Raw genomic sequence first — 24,409 nt, forward strand, 5'->3', positions numbered from 1 at the left:
AAGTGCTAGGTTTAGGAGACGTTTATTCATACCGTCGAGAGGGGCTTTTCAGGGTTGGGTTTTTTTAGGGTTCAGGTTTCTCTTTCCTACTTCATTGAAGGTGATAACTGAAATTAAGTTGGCCCCAATTCTCATTTATAAAGGTAAGCTCTGAAATTTCATCCTCTGATAATCAATAAAAGGAAGTATAAACTATGTCTAATGAAGCTAAGGCGGCTAAAGGACTAAAACTTATTATTGAGAGTAGTAGATTTCTTCAGCTCGATATCATAGTGTTTGTTCAAAGAAAGTTGAAGGAAATTCTGTAAAAACCCTATCTTTTGAATCCCAAGCATGGAAAGTATGTTTGATTTTCTTTGTGTTGTTGCAGTGGTTCTTCTTTTCATTGTTTTGTCTATGGTGTTATTGGTTTTTGATTCCTGTCTAGCTATATGTATTCGGAAGGGTACTGTAGAACCATAGTTATTTTCATGAGTATGTGTTGGTTGAAAAGCTCTTGTGTAATTTAGTTTTCTTGCAGTTCATCCTGTTTTCCCTTTTTGTATCTCTCTTCCCCCCCTCCTCTCTTTTCTCTCATATTTATTCTAATTCCATTCTTGTTGGTGACTGTTAAAAGGGTAGGTTAAAGTGTCTTAATTTACAGAAATATATCAATTCCATTGATTTTAGTTAGGTGGCCTGAAAGCAGATGAAAAATATTCTGAGGTGGCCTGAAAGCAGATGAAAAATATTCTGGGCTTTGTTCTATCAATTTCCAGTCAAGGTTTGAGCGGATCACTTAATCTATTCGAGTTTTCTAATGAAATTTGTTTTCATGGTGTACTGGAGCTTTTTGATCCTGAACTATTATATACACTACGGGGCTAATACAAGGAGCTTACTAGAACTAGAAATATCTTGGTTCAGACACTTTCCAATTCGTTCTTTTTTTTGTTGATGTCTTAGTTATCACATACCACCATGCCCCATCTATTTATTTCTTGAGATCTCTATTTGTAAATAATTATATCAAATCATTTGCCATTTCATCCTTAATGAAATACTCTACCTTCAATGGATGGCCTCTTTTGACTGAACACCACTTCATAGCTTGGGATGCCCGACCAAAAAAAGGTTTAAGCAGTTTATTATTTATCTCTATTGTGTATCGGGCTTATCTCAACCCCTCATTTTTATCCACCTTTTGGCATTGGGATTCATCTAGTACATCTCTCTGACAGTCCCTTGACATTGTTTCTTCAATATGAGGAACACCAATGAATTGGATATGTATGTTCATTCAACATAGCAAATATCAGAGGTACTTATTTCCTCTAGGTATTTACCCGTATGTGATGTACCTTGTTATGTGAACTTTGAAATGATGGCCATGCTGTAAGTCACATTATCATTCATTAAACTTTCTCCCCTTTTCTATTAATGAGATCTTTGCTATCCTCAACAAGGGGGGAAAAAAATGACCGGGGGCTTACCAATATAGACTTTCTTAGGCTCTTGCTGAGTTTTGAAGATTCGAAACTTTGTTACCAGTTCCTATTCTAAATTGATTTCTTATGTTTATTTTAAATTGGATTTGTATCTCTTTCAAGTCCTACTGATTCAACTATGATCCAGAGCAGGGTGATTGGAGACAGCTTAAACCTTTTGAATTTTGATTGTACGTGTACTTTTGCTAAAAGTTCAATCTCGCTTATGCAAATTGACATACACCTTTGTTATGTCCTTATTTTTGGTAGCTGAAAAGGAATAAGATTTATCTATCTATCTGTAGACACCAAAAAGTTGGAAGTGACCTACATGAGCTAGATACCTACCTCAGTTTGTCCACTTGGATATACTCTAGTGCTTTAAAAGTATAATCATCTCTCTCCGGTTTTCATGTTCTAGACTTCTACTCAATGGCTGCTGCGAAGTTATGATTACTTATGCTTATTCTTTCTTCTACCCTATGTCAATTGTCAACATGGATGTTCTGATCATATTGTTGTTACTAACTTAATAATCATTACTTATCAATAATAATAGTAGTAGTCATAGTACATCTAGTCGACTAGTCGTAGTACTAATAATTGCTTTCTGATGAAACAGATGCACATCCATAGAGAAGGCTTCATGGTGTTGAAGCATCTCTTGTAGAATGAAGTATGTCATGTGGCACATGAGATCAGTACGTTAGTAATCAGGGTTACACATCACATCAGACGCAGTTTCATTTCACAATGGCCAGCATTGATGGTACTACGAATTCAGATGTTGAAAAGGCAGAGGAACTCAAACTTCTTGCAAATGAAGCATTCAAAGGTGTCTGTCATATTTTACCTTATTGCTTTGTCCATTGAAATGATGTGTGGTGGTGATGTAGAGTCTGAGACCCACAAGAACAGGTTATGACCTTGTTGGTGGATATCATTTTCTCATCATCACTGCCCATCAATCTGTTGGACGGCTATGACCAAATGGGAATTTTTTTTCATAATTCTTTGGATTGCCATCGACTTTCTGAATATGCTATGTTTCTTAATATGGGGCTGTATTATGCCTTGGTTACTGATAAAGTGTTTACTATTACTTCTGTTTGTTGCTTGCATCAGCCCATAAGTATCATCAAGCTATAGAGCTATACACTCAAGCAATTGAACTGAACAATCAGAATGCTGTATACTGGGCAAACCGCGCAATAGCACACACTAGACTTGAGGAGTATGGGAGTGCGGTGCAGGATGCAACAAAAGCAGTAGAAATTGATCCTAGATATTCAAAGGTTTGCTGTTTCTCCTATGGTGTTATGGGTTGACTGGTCTTGGTTATTGTTCTGACAAGTGATTTGTGCAGGGCTATTATAGGAGAGGAGCTGCATATCTTGCAATGGGAAAATTCAAGGAAGCTTTGAAAGATTTTCAACAGGTATTTCGTTTTCTTTTACGTCTTAGTAAGTTTTCTTTCCTACTATTGTTTCGAAGTTGTAGTTTGTGAGACTAATATGCGTCATACAGTTTGGCAAAGCCTAAACTCTTTCTGTAGTGATGCTGTGACTCATGTAAAATGAAAGTGTCTTTTAAGAAGTCTGGTCTTTCCACATAAATTTCCTTCGTGGGCACAATTTAACTAGTGATGTATAAGAAAGGACAAAAAAAATTAGGAGGGGTGGTTGTTTTCTCATAACTACCCCCTAGTGGAGTGTAAGGAGGTGTAATGGTTGTTATCTTGGATGGGAGAATGTTCTGTCAGTAATTGTTTGGTGTTTGTACTAAGATTCTAGGTTTGACATCTATGGACAGCGGATTTTGAGTTGCTTACCGATATGATTTATGAGATAATTTATTTGATAGAAAGAGAATATCGATGCTATGGTTTTCAAAATTTGTGGGTGAGACTCACAGAGGCTATGGATGTCTCCTGTACTGGAGTGTGCTTCTATACTTGACCTAGTAATGAGTTTCAGTTGGCTAAATCAGACTGGTTTTCAACAATACAATAGCCACAGTCATTCTGGGTTAGCACGTAGGGAGACTGGTAATTTACAAAATGATGTATGGTTTTGTTTTTTTCCCTCTTTGAGTGTGGTGAGCATTGGCTACACACACAAAGAAGCCTATGTGGTGCCCTACTCGCTTTCCTATTGTAGGTCCAATGTGGCCTTGTCACGCAGTGTAATGAATTTATGAAACTTGTGATTTTTGTTTTTGGGAAAAATGAATTATTATTTTTTAAATGGATTCTACCAATTATTTCTTTTTTTTTACATATCCAGGATAAATCTAATGAATTTATGAAATTTCGGCATCTTGTTATTGAATGTCTTCACTCTTTGTTTGTCTCACTTTTCCTAAAATGGTGCAGGTCAAGAGAATTTGTCCAAATGATCCTGATGCGAACAGGAAGCTGAAGGAATGTGAGAAAGCTGTTCAGAAGCTTAGATTTGAGGAGGCAATTGCTGTACAAGATTATGATAGGCATTCTGTTGCTGATTCGATTGATTATCGATCGATAGGTTTTTTTTTCTTCTTATCTTTATACTTTTTCTGACTGCTTTCGCCACATTGAATTTCCTTGGTACTGTAGTTTTGGGTTTTATATTTTTGTATACTGTTCTTTAAAATTCCTTTACTAATTAGTGCGTCAAGTAGCTTTCATTTCCATTTTAATGGTAGACTTTAATCTTTCCGTCTCAGATGTTTGGGGAAAACAAAAGTGAAAGGAAAAGACACTTCTTCATGCTACAGATTATGTTCAAATAATGCTGACTAGATCAAGTATAGGTTTTGCTCTGCATGCTGACCAGTGATTTCTATAATGAATAGTCATGTCAAATGTGTGCCATCGAAAGAAGTTTTGATTGGGAGACAATAATTTATTTTTTATTCTCAATGATCGATGAAAGCGTCGTTTGAAAGACATGCTAGGGAACTGACTGGAAATTGATGACATACGCTGATAAGACTGAACTGGGCTGGTTTTGATATGTGACCTAGATTTTTGGAAAATTTGAAACTTGTTTAGATTAATGTTGAATATGATTGTCTCTTGCTTATATTGTACAGTAATTTTGCTTTTCTGTAAGCCCAATTTCATGTTCAATTCGGGGTTTAGCTTCTAACCTAGTAGAAGTGTATGTAATATGCCTTTTTATGGGTTCCTGCACATCAACTTTCTTATGATTTCATAGATTTATGGTGACAGTTGAAATTCCAACTTGTGTGTAGAATTTTTGGTCACTGTCATTCGGGAAAATGAAAATCTCGTATATTGGGTATGAGGCAGGGACAATTTAGATTTTAAAAGAAGTGTTGATTTCCAATAATAGTGATTATTCTTTTGGCTTATAAGAATATCGAAACATTGTGTGTGTGATGAAAATGAGGTGTTCTAAGGGGCCCAAGATTAAGGAAAGTTAATAGCGTCATAATATGTTGGTAGGTATTGCAACCACCACTAGACCTATAGTGGGTTTCTGGGAGTAAAGGGGATTGCAACCACCACTAGACCTATAGCTGCCAATGTAGCGAAGGAAGTAGTGATATGGTTAAAAACCAGTAATAGGCCATGGACTTTAGAACTGAGAGGAGAGGGTCTTGAGGTCGGCTACATGAATCTTGTTTTGCCATTTTACTCTATTAAGGGCCATACCCTCAGTAAGACTATAAGCTCCCATATATTTCTCACTACTTTCCTCTATGTCCTTTTGGGCATTCCCCTTGCCCTTTAGAGCCTTCCACTTGAGCCAAATCGTACGTCCTAACCAAAGTGATGTATTAGGTCAACACTGCATGTGTCTAGCCCACTTAAGTCTACTTTCCCACATGGCCACATCTTATCAACTATTGAAACCACTCCTAAGTTCCTTTGAATGTACTTATTTCAAATTCTATCCCTTCTATTCATGCCACTCAACATCTTCATCTCAACTACATTCATCCTATGGTTATGTTGTATGTTGACCGCCCAACTTTTTTTTTTTTGAAATTGGTAACTTTTCTTGATTGCCCAACATTCCGTCCCATAAAGCAAAGCTGATATCACAACTGTCCTATAGAACTTCCCATTCGACTTTATTGGTATGCGGCGAGCACATAAAACTCCGAGTGCACATCTCCACTTTGCCTACCCAGCTCTAAATTTATGTGCGACATCTTCCTCAGTCTCTCCTTTTTCCTGGATCATCGACCCATGATATTGAAAATACTCTCTGTTAGGCATTTCTTAGTCATCAACCTTAACTACTTCCTCATTTTTACACCTATTATTTCTAAACTTGCATTCCTATATTTTGTCTAGCCTGGCTAATTTTAAAACCTTTAGATTTTAAAACATCCTTCCAACTTTGCGTTGATGCTGCTTCCAGTCTCATCGACCAAAACCATGTCATCTGTGAACAACATACACAACAACAATTAACTCATTTAAAAAAATAAAGATGTACACCACGGTATTGGTTTTCTTAAAACTATATAGTTGCTACTTCAATGTAATAAAAGTCTCAACTTTAAGAACACACAAGGAAGAACTCTATATAAACAAGATAAAGGGAGAAAGATAAAGGTCAAAGTGAGGATTCTATTAGTAGTCCTCATAGTCACCTCACTTGAAATCCTTCCTCTTTTGATATCTACTTCATTTACATGTTTTTGGCTAAATAAATACAAGCTTAGAGAGGTTCATTGATTCAAAAGGCTGTCCAAGGGGGCCTAGGCGGACCAATTAGGCGGGCTGTCCCTGTGCGCTCGTCTAGTACCCGGCCTGGGCGCCCGCCTAGTACCTGCCTAGGCGGGCACCCTTGGGACTGTGCTGCCTAAGTGTAAAAATACCATCATATGGGGTATTTTCGATGTTTTCTTTTGTTTGGGTCATAAAAAATGCATGAATATGCATTTCATGCATTTTTTATACAAAAGTTGGACTTGAAACAAGATTACTAGACACCTTACCCCTTTTGAACCTAGGCGTTGGGATGCTTAGACCCCTTGGCTGCCTTGGCATTGCCTGACGTTTTTTGGAACACCAGAGTGGATAAACACAAGCTCAAAAGCACCCACATCCTTGCATTAGCTTGTTCTTTTTTTTAGGCTTTACAAACAATTGTCTAAGAAGGGTGAGGACTTTAAACTTTCCTTTGTGTTAAATGAGGTAAATGAGGTGGGTTGTGTTAGGTAGGCAGCCAATGTAAAACTTTACCAAAACTTCCATGACAAACGGTTTGCAAACTACCCTCACAACTAGTTATGGTACTCCCAATTGGAATAACCACCCATTTGGGAATAACCACTCTCCCATTACCAACATAACTTCCTACTGATGATAACTATCCACATACATTAGAGAGAATACTGGATAACTACTATCACGAACCCATAACTAACATGACTACTTAAAGAGAGAGTTAAAGGGAGAGATAACTACATGTGAGCCACTTCTAAATTTTTTGCATCAATCTTCAACACTCCCCGTTAATGCAAATCCCTTTCTTGTTGAATTGATATTTAATATTATTATTAAGATTTTCATTTTCCTTCTTTAATGCAAACACTGTGGCTTCAAAACTTTCAATGTGTTCATTCATTTGATAAATTTGTTCTTCTCTTGCAATCTTCTTATTTTCTTCATCATCATCTTTAACTTCAATTATTTCCTTCTTTTTGGCCAATTGCAATATGGTAAATTGGGCTGCACTTTGTGCAACTTCTCTTTTTGTATCCATAGGAAATCCTAAATATTCATTTCCTCCAATTTCTAACTCAGACAAAAATAGGATTATGATTGGGTCCCTTGATAATCTTGTAAATAGATTGTTCAAATCTTTTGCTTTTGTCAAAATTCCTGAAACATGCTTTTTGGAGTGGAATTTGCCCTGTGTTCTTGAAGTATTTTCTTCAAAAAAAAATTGAAACTATTCATTTTTTTAATTTTTTAAAAATTTTCTTTTATGCCTTCACTTGGCACTCTCATGCCTTTTCATGGCACGACACGCCAGGACTACTTATTGTCTTGTCGTGTACATGGCATTAAAAAAGGGATCTTTCTTGTGCACACACCACCTCAAAATGGTGTGCCTGAAGGAGAAATTAGTCGCATTGTAGAAATATGCAAAAGTTGGCTTCATGCAAAGAATTTAACCAAAGCCTTATGAGCAGAAGGAATGGCATGTTTAACTTAACGGCCCCTCCTACTGCCATTAACTTGTGTGATTTATTGGGTCCCCCTTTCTCTGGTTAATATAAAGTCCCCTTATGCGATGATGTTTGGGGAGAAGCCTAATGTCAAATATTTTAACATTTTTGGTTCAATTAGCTATGTTCATGTGCTAGATGCAAAAAGAACCAAGTTGGACGCTAAGGCAAAGAAATGCATTTTCATTGGTTATGAGAGAAGCGAAAGGCTGTTAGCTTACGTATGACTCCAAATGCTCCTATATTGATCGTTGGTTCCTCTTCTTCATCTGCGGGGAGCAATATGATAGGGGGAGAAGAGTTGATTGTCATGAAAATGAAATGTATGGGCAACAATCTAGTCATAATATTGATAAGGATGTGGAAAGGGCACCACCTCTTAGGAGGTCTAAGAGGCAAATTGTTTTGCCTGCTCATTAGGGGATGAAAACTTTGTAAGTGTGCACTCATGTTTTTATGCTAACCCTATAGATAAATAGTGACCCTTCTTGTTTCTGATGAAGCAAGAGGCATCAAAGAATGGGATTGTGCCATGGATGAGGATTGTGTCATGGATGAGGAAATGCTTGCTCTCTTAAAAAATCAAGCTTTGGACTTGTGCCTTGGCCCAAGGATGCAAAGCCTATCACATGTAGGTGATTTACAAAACAAAATGTAAGGTGGATGGAAGTGTGGATAGATTTAAGGCAAGGTTTGTTGCAGCGGTTTCTCTCAAAAGTATAAGGAAGGAAAAAAAGAAAGAAAAGGACTTTAGTCCTAGTGTGTCTATGCCATGAAAAGGCATGAAGATGCCAAATGAAGGCATAGGAAAAATATTTTTTGAGAATGATTGTAGTCCTAGTGTGTCATGTTGTGGAAAGACATGAGGATGCCAAATGAAGGTGTAGGGAAAAAAGAACAATAGTCCTAGTGTATTATGTCATGAGAAGGCATGAGGATGCCAAGTGAAGCATAGGAAAAATGTTTTTGAGAAAGAAAAGGACTGCAGCCTAGTATATCATGCTATGAAAAGGCATGAAGATGCTAAGTAAAGGCATAAAAAAAATGTTTTTAATTTTTTTTTAAAATAATTGTTAAACTTAAGGAACGCATAACAAATTTCACTTCAAAAAAAAAGCTTTATGAATTTTGCTAAAAGCAAAGATTAAACTTCCAAGTTACAAATTTATCAAGGAGGGATCTTATCGTAATATTATTTTTGTCCGTGAGTTAGATATTTGAGGAAGGAAATTTTAAGGTTTTCCTAGAGAGACAAAAAGAGAACCTGAACAAAATGTTGCCCATTTTGTCATATTGTAATTTGCTAAAAAGAATGAAATAATTGAAATTGAAGATAATGAAAAAGAAAATACAAAGATTGCAAGAGAAAAACCGATTTATCAAATGAAGGAGCGGGTTAAAAGCCTTGAAGCCACAACACTTGAAATTGAAGATCTTAACAATATTATTTAAGATCTTGTACTGGCAGTTCAACAAGGGATTTTGCATCAAGGAGGAGTATTTCTGGGAAGTTATGTTTGTAGTGGGAAAATAGTTATTCCCAAATGGGTAGTTATTCCTTAGTGGGTGGTTATTCGAATTGGGAGTCACTTAACTAGTTGGGGTGGTCTGTAAACCGTTTGTAAAGCCTATAAATAGGCACAAGCTAATGCAATGATATGCGCGTTTTTTAGTTTGTTTATCCCTCTTTAGGCTTGCCTTTTTTTAAAGTTTATCCAAACAACCTGTGAATGAAGTAAAAATATCAAAAGACGAAGGAGTTTAAGTGAGGTAACTAGGTTGACTGATATGGCCTTTGGGACATAAAATCCTTACTTTAACTTTAGTCTTCGTCTCTTTGTCTTGTTTATGTTGCGTTCCTGCTTATGTTTTCCTGAAGTTTAGAGTTTTATTACATTGAAGTAGCAAGTGCATATTTTCAAGAAAACCAACATTTGGTATCAGATCCTGGTTCGACAGCAACTGGGGGTCGCACGAAGGATTAGAGATTTTTTTTAAAAAAAAAGAGGCGGAATATAAGGCTGCTTCTCTTGCTACACAAGAATGTGTGTGGCTACGATGGTTGATCGAGGATGTTTATTCACCAATTAATCGAGGATGTTTATTCACTAATTAAAAACCAACTATCATTCATTGTGACAACCAAAGTGCTCTCAAGCTTGCAACAAATCCAGTTTGTCTTGCATGGACCAAGCATATTGAAATTGAACATCATTTCATTCGTGAGAAAGTGCTAAATGGGTTGAAGTTTTGGAGGTTCGAAGCAATGACAATATTGTTGACATTTTGACCAAGTCGTTGTCCAAAGGCTTATTTGAATTTATTAGAGCTAAGCTTGGTCTCATTGCTAAAAAATCACTTTTAAGGGGGGTGTTAAAATTATTGAAGTGTGTTTTCTAGATATCATATTAGCTTTGTTTTTTTATTTTGTTTTGGATGATATAGTTAGGTTGTATTTATATTGTACAATGGGAAGTTATGGAACTAATAGGTGCTTAGCAATTATTGCTGTACATAGGTAATTCTTGTTATAAGTGGTTAGTTCTTATAGTAAATTTGGTTATGAGAACCTCTACTTAAAAAGATGTGTGTGGTAGGCAAAGTTGGCCTCATGTATCAAGTTTGTAATGTTTTTATATACCTCATTTCTCATCATTGAATGAGAAATTGTTTTTCTTCCTCCTCATCTTCATCTATTTGAGTGTTCTTCTTCTATCTTTTTGGTGATGGGTCTTGGGTTGGTGTGGCATTGTTATACTAATTGAGAAGCGGATCATTTTGGTACGAAAAAGATAGAAGAAGAACAATTAACTAGATGTAGATGAGGGGAAAGAAAAACAACTTTTCATTTAATGATGAAATATAAGATACACAAAAGCATTACAAACTTGATACATGAGGCCACAACTTTTCACACCGCACACCTCTTTTTAAGTAGAGGTTCTTAAAACCAAATTTACTATAAGAACGAACCACTTACAATAATAATTACCTATTTACAGCAATAACTACTAACCATCTATTAGTTCCATAACTTTCATTGTGCAATTACAAATACAACCTCACTACATTACTCAAAATAAAATAAAAGAACAAAGGCTAATATGATTTCTAGAAAATGCACTTTAATAATTTTAACACTCAATACCTCATTTTGTAGGTGCCTAGTTAACTCGTCCATAACTAAAACAAAAGAGATATGGGCTCGACGAGGACCCCTGATGTAGGCCTTTTATCGCTGAAAATTCACTTGTCTCTCCAGTAGTTGTCCGCACACTAGTTAGCGCTCCCGCATACATATATCTCACCATGTTAATATAGCATTTGGAGACTCCTTTCTTTTCCAACATCCACCAAATTAAATCTCTAGGTGGCATATTGTATGCTTTCTCTAAATTAATAAAAACCAAGTGAAGGTCTTTTCCTTCCACATGGTAAGTGCAAAGGAATGATTCTTAAGAGAGATTTTATTGGACGGGTAAGATACAGGAAATAAATTCATTTTAGTAGGAAATAGTGGAAGTTGTGTGAGTTAAATGAAGAGGGTATTTTTTGTGCTTCAACACTAATTGGAGGGGTCAATGGAGTTCTAGCTAGAGAGATGAAGGGTTCCATACTAATAAAGACTGCTTCATTCCAAATACAAGTGGCATTTTCTCGTGAAAAAATTATTTTGTAGATTGAGCTCTAGAGTTATTTGAGATGGCTACGGCGGACGCTTGATTGCCACTTTCAGGATAGATACTTTGATATAGGATTATCCTAGGGTTTCATTTAGCTTCTAAAAAGCCTTGTTCTATTCCAAGTCTGCAAAAGAGAAGTAATGATCTTAAGAAACTTTTGTGGATTTGTTTATGCATCTACCATTGACATTACTTTGAACCTTTTGTAAATTTGCCTACCTTTAATCTTATTGATGGACTTGCTATGTGCTATATCACGAAAAGTTAATTGTTAAACTATTGTTTACATCAGAAGAATCCACTTTATGGCTTGATGCATAAAAATAATGAAATGAACATCCATGAGTAATCTATGAATATAGTAATAACATAATAAGGGGGGAAAAGCCTAAGCTATTGATGTACAAGGGCACATTTCTCTCTCACAAATTACAAATTTCTTTTGGTTTGTGCTTTCTTTCTTAGAGAGGGGTCGCTTATGGAGGTGGTCTTTGTTGCCATGTTTTGGAACATATGGAACAAACATAACAACATAGGACATGGTATTAAGTTGAACCTTATTTTTTAGGCATTTGTTAGGGGTGAGTGGAGTGTGAGAGTAAAGGATTTGGTGCTTCTATGCACCAAGTTGAGGTTAATCTCTCTTATTAAAGTTTGGGAAACTCCCCGTGATTACTGTAGTTGTATTTGCATCTTATATCATTGCCAAATTGTGAAGAATGGGGCTTTATTGAAAATAATGACCCTGTAACTTTCTCAAAAAAAAAGACCCCGTGACTTATTTATTATTCTATGGTGCTATGCATTTACTTGTTCGCCCATTTAGGGACCATGTTTCTATGTTCTTGTTGGATTACAGATGTGGAGCCTCAATATGCTGGTGCCAGGATAGAGGGAGACAATGTGACTTTGGACTTTGTGAAGAAAATGATGGATGATTTTAAAAACCAGAAGCCCTTACATAAAAGGTGTATTTAGTCTCAGTGGCTCGTCTTAAACAGTTGAATTTCATTTCCTGATTTGGCCTGTCTTTTGAATTGCTGTATTAATTTTACATGATGAATGTCATAGATATGCATACCAGATAGTCTTGCAAGCCAGGGAGATGCTCCGAGCAACGCCTTCTCTGGTAGATATCACAGTCCAAAATGGAGATCATTTCACAGTTTGTGGTGATGTACATGGCCAGGTAGGTACAATCCGTTCTCTTCTTTTAACAATTTTGTCGTCCAGTGAGATTCTTGATTGGCTCTATGTGTTCTGTGTATGCATAGTGATATTCTTGTTATATCGTATTGTTACTCTTTTTGTGGGCTTCTTGAGCTTTAGCCAGATGATGTAATTTTTAAGCTCTGGTTTTCATGTTTCTTTTATTCTTCTTGAATTCAAACCATTTTTGTCTGAGATATTAATATAGGATGATGTACTGAAGATCAATGTAGGTCAAAGTAGTTGTTTCACTGGGTTCTTTTTTCCTTTTTTTAAAGTCATCTAAATTTAGTTCAAGATTGTTGGTTTTCCCTTTACATACGAAATGAAGACTGGGTATATGAATGGTTAGCTCTAATTAGAAAATGATTTATCACAGAATGCCCCTTCTCAGACAATATTGACTTGGCTTGTGGTGAGTTGCTTTTCCCATAGCTGGGAAAAATATGCTATTAACAGAAGTGGTTTGATAGTATGTCTTGTTATGTCTCACTTTCCCACAGACTTGGAAGTTTACCTCCTACCCTTTTTCTTCCTTCATCTGATAATGAACAGTTAATGATGTACAAAGAAATTATTTGAGTGGCTCAGTGCATGAGCATTTCTCCCTTTATCGAGGACGTGGAATTTGGAGCTCTTGCTGATGCTTTTTATTTTTCTATGCAAAGTATATTTTCTGGGTAGTTCAATGAGTATTCTCAATAAATAGAAAGAAAAGGATAATCCTCAAGATATTGTTCATTCCCTCATGAAATGCTGATTTTCCTCTGCTTTACCCATATCCTTAGAAGGCTTATCTGTGAAATTCTTAATAACTCACTTGAATTTGAATTTCAAAGAAGTCATATGACTTGTGTTCATCTCATTTCACTGTACAAGTGCTATATGTGATTCCACTATCACTATTGCTATAGTATTCTTGTCATTCTTTTTTCCTTAATGAATTGTGTGGTGGGTGTCTTTGTGTAATCTGTACTCTTCACACTTGTCAGTAACACAATTAATAAATTGATCATATAATAATTGGAGATCTTGTGTGGTATATCAAAGCTTATTGAATCACAATGAAACATCATTCTGGTGTCATCTTGGAGCTAATTATTGATTCTGTCAATCTCTGTGCTCTGAACCTGCAGTTTCCCCATCCAATCGTGCCCGTCTCTCCTCTTCCCAAAAAATAACAAAAAAAAGAAAAACTGCAACTGTCTTATTTAATTTATTTATTTTCCTTCTAATGTTATATGATATTCGTTCTTTGTTCTTAATTATGTGCTGTTTTCTGCTTGCTATCGCTCATTATCTTTAGTTGTTCATTTTCTTTGACCATCAGTAATCTGCATCTGTCCTGAGATTTCAGATGTGTTATTTCCTTTTCTTTGTTCGTATTTGGTTTGTACTCAGGACATGCTATAAATGTCGACCCCCCCTCATTCAGGATGTTGTGCCACTGGACAAATGCTAGAACTTGTCACTTCATGTCCTGCTCGTCGGATTTGGTCATTGTTCGTCTTATCTGGCTTTCTTTATCTCTTCTATCTCTTGTTGTGTTTTCAGTATCAATGATCAAGTTTGTTATAACAATTATCTAGGCAGAAATTGAGAATGGGGCTGGTATCGTAGTGGTAGCACCACCTAACATCTTCGAAACCTCTAGCGATTTCAAAAACGGGTAGGGGCCTGTATTCCCACTGAACTACCTAAAAATAAATAAATTAACTAGGCAGAAATTAGAATATATGTTGCCCTGTTCTCTCTGCATTTTGCCTTTGTTTAAAGAGATGTCACTTCCACAAGTCGGGGAGAGGGATTTTGTGTAAATTTCAGTTCTGGTGAGAGAAGGTTTCTAGTTTTCTGGTAGTAGAGCTGTTGAACAAGATAAACAGGACATGTGAATCTGGGATTTTTTTTTTTTTTTTGGTTTTTGTTGTTGTTGGGGGGGGGGGGGGGGGGGGGGGGGTGGCGTGTTGATTTCTTTTATAAAGCCTTCTATGGAACCTTTTTTTATCGTTAAGTTTTCTCTTCATTATTTCTCAAAATCAATGTACAAGGTTGCATTATTTCTCAAAATCAATGTACAAGGTTGCTAACCTTTTCTCTTTTTTGATAAATAGAGCCTTTCATGGATTCATGATGCATAAATTTCCCTAGAGATTTGTATGATGGAACTTTGCCATACCTCACATACAGCGGCCTTTGTTTTATTGGTTGGCAGCCACTGACAATTTGTTGGGCATAACCATCTTCAAATAAGGGCTTTCAGTTTCCTAGCTCTTGGGTGATGTAGAGAGAAAAGTTTTTTGTTTTGAATAATAAAAAATAAATGCTGTTTTTATGTCGGCTTTTATAGTTGGTCAAATAATCAATGATTGCCACCTCCACTTCTCCATTTGCTTTATATAAAGCTAGATAAAGTAGTTTTATCTGCCCTATAGAGTGCTCTTCATGTCAAGTTCCTGAGAACTAGGTTTTTGCCTTCAATTCCTTTCTGATTCACAAGAGAAGAAAAAAAAATCCTTCTGGGCCACTTTACTGGCTCTTTGCTCTTCTATCTGGATTTCCTTTTACCAATGAAACTAGGACTGAATTGGCAAAACCTCATTAAAAAATTTCTCTCAAATGCAGTGTGTAGACTGTCAGCGATAAACAGTAGATTTATTGGATAAACTGCTCCTTCTCAATTAATACCTGCAATGGACCTATTTAGAAAGAGAAGCCTGTTTGGTGAATGGAATTCATTCATGATGGATCCCTCTTGGAGTGAGTACAATTTACAAATTGGTACATTAAATTGATTATGGAATAAAAAAGGAATGATTACCCTTGATTAGGTATATATAATATATGTGACTATTTCTTAAATATGCAATATCTGAAAAGCAAAAGAAGACTGTATCCCCACACCCAGGATCATCATGGTGATTTGGACTGGTTGGATTGTCTGGTAGCTGCTTGTTATACGGATGGTTAATTTACTTGGGGCTTATTTTTGTCAAACATGGATATCTCAAGGAGTAAATCTTTAGGAAGTATCCAAATAGCTATTTATGCTCAATTAGTACATTATATTCAGCTGTTCTTTTTCGGGCAGAAATTTGAAACTTGTTGATACCTGAGTTTGTGGTTCCTCACATGGAAGTTTATGCTGGAAATCCTCTATGTATGTGATGGTCATTCCAGTTGCAGAGCACTAATTTCATGTTCTTTATAGTCTTCGAAGCTCTTCGAAGCTCATTTCTCCTTTATTTTTCTTTGTTTGGTACTCATACTAGCCTTGAAGAGCTGATGTTGTTCTATTATAATGATATTGCAGTTTTATGACCTCTTGAATATATTTGAGCTCAATGGCCTTCCCTCAGAAGAAAACCCATATCTCTTCAATGGTGATTTTGTGGACCGGGGATCCTTTTCTGTTGAAGTAATCCTTGCGCTTTTTGCATTTAAATGCATGTCCCCATCAGGTATAATACATGCCCGACGTTTTGGGTTGAGTTGCATGATGATTGTCATTTGCTTTGTTTCCCATGGCACAAATTAGCATGTGAGCATCATCATCATTTTTAGAGCCTTATCTCAACTATTTGGGGTCGGTCATGAATCCTGCATTATCAAGGGCCATACCTTCATTAAGACCATAAGTCCTTATATCTTTTCTCACTAATTATATCCATGTACTTTTGGGCCTTCCCTTTTTCCTTTTAGAGCCTTCTACTTGAACCAAATCGCGCCTCCTAACTGATGCTGTATTGGTCTATGTTGCACATGGCCTGCCCACCTAAGTCTACTCTCCCTCATCTTATCGCATATTGGAGCCTCACCTAAATTCCCTTGAATGTATTCATTTCAAATTCTATCATTTCTAGTATGTGAACATGGAATGCCAAAAATGTATGGGAAGTGTTTTGCTGCAATATTATTTGGAGTTAGTTGGAATTAGGAAATAAACGTCATTTTGGCTTGCATATCCATCTTTTGTTTTTTGTATCCAAGGTTGCTTTTGTAACTAATGGTTCTTTTCTTTCTCCTTCAGCAATTTATCTGTCTAGGGGAAACCATGAAAGCAAGAGCATGAACAAAATTTATGGTTTTGAGGGCGAGGTCAAGTCAAAGTTGAGTGACACATTTGTTGAGCTCTTTGCAGAAGTATTTTGTTGCTTACCTTTAGCTCATGTAATTAATGAGAAGATATTTGTAGTCCATGGAGGCCTTTTCAGTACAGATGGGGTAAAAATTTCCGATATTAGGGCGATTGACCGGTTTTGTGAGCCTCCTGAAGAAGGTGAGACATCTTAGACTAATATTTGATTATTTCTAGTTGCAGAATGGATTTTTTTTTGCTCGCTAATAGTTGTATCTGTGTAGTTCCATGGGATCTTCATATGGAAAAGGGCAAAGCAATATCGAGTTATCAATCCTCTTATTCATTTTTTGTGAATTGTTACATTTCTTTATGCCTAGAACTTGTTTTTCCATTGTCCAAGCACAATTTTTACTATTAAACAATAATTTTATTAAAACTAGACCACCCCACCAGGTCCGTACTGAGGAAATCAGGATGGTGCCAAAAATATGGTCCCAACCCCATGAAATTCTTTATTCATCCATTCAGTCATAATGATTTCGTTCTGTGTTTATCCTAGTCTTGAAATCTAATACTTCGTTGACAGGAAAATGTAGTAATACGATGATCTTGGTTACGATTATAGAGCTGGGAATGGTTCTCAGTAATTTTGGTTATCTACATGGACCGGTCAGACTAGCTAGTTTGTCTCATTCTTACAGTCTGAGGTAGTTTTTCAGAATATAAATTCTGAATTTCAGCTGAGAATCAATAGTGTCTTAGAAGTGGCAACTAAATCTAATTTTATTTTGAGAAGGCTGCTTAGTCAACCTTTGCCACTCATACATTCCCTAGATGAACGATGGTGAAATAGGTAAAGCATACAATATGTCACCATTAGGAGAAAAATTGCTTACTGGAGTTGCCTGCTGAGGGTCCCTGTTTCTTCAACTTTCCTGAACACTTCCTAGAAGCTTTGGATATTTGAAGGGCATAATGGAAAACGATCAAAAATGAATTTCTTAACTATTACATTTTCTAATTGAGCATATGGGGAGTTCGCCTTGTACTTTGGGTTTGGTGACATGTACAAGTTCTTTGAATTCTTAAATTTGCCATTTTCCCTACTTTTTGACCCCATGCACACCTCGTTACACCTTTTCTTACCTGATAAACCTTTACCAATTGTATTCTATTGTCCCATCTTACCAAATGTTAAAATAGTGATTTTTTTAATCATCCATATGTAAACAATTCTATCGTCCCATCTTACCAAATGTCAAAATAGTGATTTTTTTTTAATCATTGATATGTAAATATAGATCCATCTTTAATCTTCAAATTCAAATATTTAAGTGTTAACAAAGAGGTAGCTCAACGGGGTCAAACATTAAGGGTTTAAATCCTTGACCTTCAACATGTGTCAGGTTGTCTTGCCTTTGGGTCCAAGATTGATAACTACCATATTTTATATTTATATCTAATATGAATATAAAATCTACCCAACCCTCAAAGCTCTTAAAGAAAACCTTTTTGTTAGGAATGGGCTAAAACCTTTTTGTTAGGAATGGGCTCAAGGGTAGGTGGTTAGGGTGGTAGGTTGCCACAACATGACGTCTTGAGTTCCTTCCTACCACTGGTAGGGGACCCCATCCGTATTAAACTACCCAAAAAAAATAAAAATAAAAGAAAAATATTTTTTTGTTTCTTCCCTTTTATACCCTATTCCTTTATTTATTCCATTATTAATATTATTTTTGATAGGTTATCCCTTCCCTAATCATGTGTCATTGCCGATGGTACACTTATTGCTTGTGAAAGCATATGAATATGCATCCTTCACTTTTTCTTTTTCTTTTTTTTTTTGTACTGATGTGACAATAAGGGATAGAATTCGAAATGAATCCATTCGGGAGAATTTAGGTGTGGCACCAATAGGCGATAAGATGGGAGAGAGTAGACTTAAGTGGGCTGACGCGCTGATCAAGTACAACACTTGTTAGGAGGTGCGATTTAGTTCAAGTGGAATGATTGAAAAGGGCAAGGGGTAGGCCCAAAAGGATGTGGTTGGAAGTTGTCCGAAAAGATATAAGGATTTACGGCCTCATTGAAGGTATGACCTTTAATAGAGAAGAATGGCGGACCAGGATTGATTCTTGTAGCCGACCCCAATTAATTGGGAAAAGGCTATAATGATGATGATGATGATGAAGCACATCATGTAGCTTTCTTATTATGCGCTTGCAACTTTTACCCCTGTAGAGATGAGTTCAATCAGATTGAATGGGGGGTGGTTTGTATAAGGCTGAGGCCCTAACCAATCAAAGTAAGGCGTACCTTCAAATAGTGCCAAAACATGTTGTTTCAGAATCAAAATTTTTTGTGGTGGCCTATTTCCATCTCTAATATAAAATTTAAATGTTAAAAAATAGTATAGATCGAGCAGATCTATAAACACTTGAAAATCTTGAAAATTGACGGTCTAGATAATACATTACAAAATGCATTATTTCCAAGACTTGAAATCTATTTTTTCTCATGTCTTTCCATCTTGAGGTCGAGATGATTGAATTGAGGGTTTTTCATAATTCTAGTGAATTTTTGAAGTGCTCCTTAATTTGATTGTTTGGGGCCTCACCCTTATATGAACTTTTTCCTATTGAATATATTTTCTCTTTGAGAGCATTTTTCAAATGTTACAAATATTTCATCAGGGTTGATGTGTGAGTTGCTATGGAGTGATCCACAACCGGGTCTTGGACGTGGGCCTAGCAAACGTGGCGTAGGTCTTTCCTTTGGTGAAGACGTTACGAAGAGATTTTTGCAGGAAAATAACTTAGGTAATTGCTAGTTTTACTGCTGTCCATTTGTGTGTTGTGCAAATTTTTTATTCTGGTGCAGCTCCTTTACATAAACAACTCTTGTGGCAGAGCTATTGGTTCGATCTCATGAAGTGAAGGATGAGGGATATGAGATTGAACATGATGGTAGGCTGATTACCGTGTTTTCAGCTCCTAATTATTGCGATCAGGTAATGTCACTGAACCCGTATTTACTGTTTACTGAAAATAGGAACTTATCCTTTTAAAACTACTCAAAGGTAAAAAGAAAAGAACATAAAGAAAATAAGAAGTTAATTCCTATGGACGAGGGAAAATTATAGTCCTATGATCATTGCTATCCACATAATAGTGGGACCAGCCAGGTGACCTGATGACCATGGTTTCCAGTAGTTCATTTGATCATATATAGTATTTTAGTGTACTATCCCAATAGGAATTTCATGATAATGTCATTGTTTGCCAGAAAATTATACCAACCAATATGAGGGAGAGTCCATTTCATTGCATGTTTTCTCTAGTCTATACTTGGATATTTGTGGAAGGTAAAACCTATACCCCTTTCTTGGGTGGTATTTGTTTCTGCTATCACGTAATGCATAATCCTCTTTGCTGCTTGAAAAATGTTTTTCCATTTCTTGCAGATCCTAATGATTTGTTACTTAGTAATATTGATCTAGTCTGATGTTTCACTATGAACTACTTCTGATTATTTACTAACCTATGGGAAAATGAAAATGGGCATATGCGAAATTCCAATAACAGAATGGGAAAAAAAAGAACGAAATATAAGTTTACGTGTTGATTTTCGCTTTCACATTTACATCTGATGAGGTTGGCATATATATTTTTAGGGAAAAAAATCAGTTAAAAGGCCCAAAGCCCCTTACAAAATCACTAAGGGGACCAAATGATCCCATTGAACACAGCAAGGATTACTTTCTAACTTCCATTTCAATTAGGTACCTTGAAATTTTTTTGAAAAAATGCCTAAATTTTACCCCTGTTCAGGATTGGGAATCCTGAACAATCAACACATTTTGGTAATCTACATCTCTGGTTCAGGCGCAGATGAGCACATTCCAAGCAGTGCTTTAAAATGCGGGATGCGGTCTGGGGGCCGATGCGGTCCAGATGCGGGTGCATCAAGTCGATGCAGTCAATAAATATAAGAAAATTCCGTTTTTTTTAAAAAATAGGTTAATGCATGGAAAAAGATATGAAGGTGATTTAAGTAATAGTAGGTATTTAATTTATTCATTAACTCCAATATTATCAATTGTCGGAGACTTTGAATCTCCTGATAGAAGACATTAAAAATAGAATGTAGAAACTAGAAACTTGAAAGCAAATTTTATAGAAGACATTAGAACTTAGAAGACTTCACATTATCATAATTCATAATCTTTTTTGTTTTTTTAAGCTATCCATGTATTCTCTAATCGCCTTTTTAATCTCTGTGGTAGCTTGTGGGCATGCTTTGACATTCCTAGTAATTCCGGCTAAGTGTTCTTTTTGTCAAAAAATACACCTGCTATAAGTACTTCCACGAGTTTAAATAACACAATTTCGATCTTTTGGAATTTTGAGTTTTGCATATTTTCAATTCGAATCCTTGCTACTCAAAGATTGTGAAGAAGACATTGCCCCAAGAAAATAAAAGGTGTTCGAACTTAGGAAGTAAAAACTTACCGATTGATTGAAAAAAAATTTGATATCTTCTTGGCCCTTGAAACCCTTGATATGTTGATGAATCTATGCTCGAACTTCTTCAAAACAACGCCTACCCCAATAGACAACCCAACCATTACCTAGAACAAATTCACAATTTTTTCAAAAAGCAAATTCCACCAAATTGTTTTTTCCTCTTCGTTTGATCCAAAAGCAGCCACAGTTGTGGCCGTATTTTGTGTTTGGGTATGCGGCACATATGCACCATGCGGTGGGATGTGGCACATATGCAGGTGCATCCCACCAAAGCGCATATGTTCCCCATGCGATGTGCTTCGAGCATGTAGCGCATTATGTGGCCACATATGCGGTGATGCGGCCGCATTTCAAAACAATGATTCCAATTGGATCGATTGGATCTGTTTGTCACTAGCGCTGAGTTAGAAACCCATTTTAACTTTGCACCATCAATTCCACTATTATTAGTTACAATTCCACTATTATTAGTTGTCAATAATGGAATAATACTTTCGTATTCATAGAAACAAGGGATGCACATGGATATAGCAAGTCTTGTTTGGGCTGCTTTAGTGGTAGTTTTTACATTTTCCCTTCCACTAGTAGTATGGGAAAGAAGTGGACTCTAGCGGTACGGCTAATTTTGTTTTGACTAATTAAATCATTCAATGGAATTATTAATTTAATGGATTGTTTAGCGAATCGTTCTTCTCAATAAAAAAAATTGTATCTCTTCCACAAAATCTAAAGGAGTACAGTTATAAGCTTTGAATCAAATATTTCAATTATTCCCGTGTTGGTATTTCAAAGCTCAAAAGGGATAAGCATGATAAAAAAAATTTCTTTTTATCTTACGACTGAATTCTTCCTCGATATTCCATTTTGAATAACCAATTCTTACCAAAATTATAAACTTGGACACCGGACCCGACCACCGGGTCGAAGTTTTGGACCCATACCTGGACCCAGGTCGGGTTTGGGTCCATTGCCACCCCTATGAGGAAGCAATGTGCAGGGTTCCCAATCCTGAACAAGGGCGTGACGTCGTTTATTTAAGCATCTTAGAAAATTCCTTTTTTTAGAGGTACCCGATTGAAATGAAATTTAAAAGTAATCCTTGCAGTGTAAAATGGGATCATTTAGACCCATTAATGCTTTTATAAGGGGTTTTAACCTTTTATTGATATTTTTACATATTTATATTACCATTTTCAGATTGTGATATTTCACTTTTTTATTTTTTTTTTATTTTTGGAATTTATCTTGAGGTTTTCAAAATGGCATATGAGGTTAAAGAATAAGAAAGATCTAGAAAATAAACCCTAGATGTCTCTAGATCCAAATATTTTTTGTGGAAGTAAAGATGTAAAAAAATGAATCAAAATCCAAACGATACATATCCGAAATTTGTGGAATCTTAAAGGAAGATCGATCTCCGTAAGGTTTTCTCTTTCTTTGATCGCACATAAATAATCCCGAAATACTCCTGAAGTCCACCTTCCTATCTTTGGAGATGATTATAGTTAGAATGTAGGCAATTTGGGGTCTTCAAATTTTTTTGAGAAATTGTCAGAAATAGAATTCTTATTTTTTGGTCCTGAAACCGTTATTTATTATGACAAGTGCATACCTGATGAGTTTATATTGATTTAGTGGAAACTTGGGAGTTGCTGAGTCTATTAGAAGACTTGCCAACTCTTCCAATTTTTTTTCCTTTTTTCCTTTCACTGAGTTCTACACATAAAAGTTGGGACCTGCATGAGCTGAGTGATACAGAGAACAAGCAGCATTACGAACTGATGCTAATACCTCTTTATAATATTCTCCCCCAAACTTATGGGGTTGGGGGGGGGGGTTACCATTAATAGCCTGCTGGAGGTTTCATTTGGTAGATCCAGGTATGGTATAATGAAGAATTATGAATAAAAGTATTGGCGGTATTTTTCTTCCCCATGACATCAGGATAGGCTGTGAGTTATCTTTAGAGCATCTCATATGGTATGACTGTGAGGCAAGCTTTACAAATTTAAACCTGAAAGGACACGAGTGCCAAATTCAAGAGCAATAAATTTAGTATGAAGGCAGGTGCTGGAGAAATGTGAATTATTAAGAGGTATCCTGGCCTCTCTTCCCCTGGTTCTTTTTATTTATTATACTTCATAATTTTCTGAAGACATTATTACGCCGGAGTTAGGAGCAAGAAATTAGGCTGTATATTTATTAGAAATTATTGAAATTGGATGGATGAAGTATCGTTTTCTTGTTACATGTAAGAAGTTTGCAGGGTACGTAATTTTACAAAAATGAGTTAAAATTATGGAATTCTCGCATCATCAACTATATATCATATGAGGAATTTAGATATAATTTAGCCTCCTAATGATCAGGACATATTTTAGTTTACCCCACCATTCTCATGGGCTCTTTTCTTTTTCCTTTTTGTTTACAGAACTCTCTTAGCTGAACTTATGACACTATTTGCCTTCAGTGGTTCATGTATGCAAATGTGGCTGAGCTTTAATTCATTGTTTTGTGTGTATTTTCTTTCTTCTTCCAACAGTAGCTTAGCATTCACCCCTTAAGTTAACAATTTTGTAAATAATTGATTCAGATGGGTAACAAAGGGGCTTTCATAAGGTTCAAGGCCCCAGATTTGAAGCCAGACATTGTCTCATTTTCTGCGGTGGTGAGTAATATTTATGTTTGAATTCATGTTTTATTGTATCTTGTATAATTCATTTTCATGTCCTTGCTTTGTAGTATCTACTGTTCAGGCAAATCCTTGATCATGTTTGCTAAATAATGACTATATGCTGCTGAAATTAACTTGCAGCCTCATCCGGATGTGAAGCCAATGGCCTATGCGAATAACTTCCTTAGGATGTTCTCTTGATCCTTAAATCAGATTAAAGTTTTCTGGAATTTTCTTCTTATAAAATTGAGCCAGGCGATTTCTTGGAGAATTTTTTGGCTGCTGATGGATGCAGGTGCTGTGGGAACCAATAGGAGAGAGTGGACACTAAATCGCTTCAATTGGCTGTGAATCTGTGATATATTTATACAGTTACTTGTCTTTTTTATTTGGAGGGTTTCAGGTAAGTTCATTTTTGTCACCATAATGTTTATTTGTTGGAAATCCCAGATGGGCTGGCCTTTACAGAGAAGGTTTCTAACAGCAAAGGCTGTTAAAACTGTAAGATTGACATTACCATTTGTAATACCCAGCTTTGTTTGCAGCTAACGTACAAGACAATGAACATTGTGAAA

The 24,409-nt window shown here is 36.1% G+C and overlaps 1 protein-coding gene across 2 annotated transcripts; it reads left to right on the plus strand.

Moving 5' to 3' along the window:
• PP5.2 (protein phosphatase 5.2) lies at positions 1-24,409 on the plus strand. Of its 2 annotated transcripts, none has more exons than XM_006852616.4 (13): positions 1-143; positions 2,089-2,301; positions 2,592-2,761; positions 2,833-2,904; positions 3,841-3,991; positions 12,207-12,315; positions 12,419-12,536; positions 15,867-16,014; positions 16,584-16,832; positions 19,328-19,453; positions 19,544-19,644; positions 23,754-23,828; positions 23,976-24,409. In XM_006852616.4, the coding sequence occupies exons 2-13, from the start codon at positions 2,220-2,222 to the stop codon at positions 24,033-24,035; spliced, it is 1,461 nt and encodes a 486-aa protein (XP_006852678.1). In that variant the 5' UTR covers positions 1-143; positions 2,089-2,219; the 3' UTR covers positions 24,036-24,409. The 2 variants fall into 2 exon arrangements, with proteins under 2 accessions (XP_006852678.1, XP_020527835.1); XM_020672176.2 differs by having other exon boundaries at positions 50-340.

This window comes from Amborella trichopoda, chromosome 1 (genome assembly GCF_054954075.1).
Source record: "Amborella trichopoda isolate Santa Cruz 75 chromosome 1, AtrichopodaSantaCruz75HAP2 v2.0, whole genome shotgun sequence".
NCBI lineage: Eukaryota > Viridiplantae > Streptophyta > Magnoliopsida > Amborellales > Amborellaceae > Amborella > Amborella trichopoda.

Excerpts from the sequence above, each read along its gene's own strand:
- PP5.2 (XM_006852616.4), top strand. The coding sequence starts at position 2,220 with ATGGCCAGCATTGATGGTACTACGAATTCAGATGTTGAAAAGGCAGAG. Across the intron at positions 2,905-3,840 it reads CTTTGAAAGATTTTCAACAG|GTCAAGAGAATTTGTCCAAA; the intron begins GTATTTCGTTTT and ends AAAATGGTGCAG. Across the intron at positions 12,316-12,418 it reads CAGAAGCCCTTACATAAAAG|ATATGCATACCAGATAGTCT; the intron begins GTGTATTTAGTC and ends TGAATGTCATAG.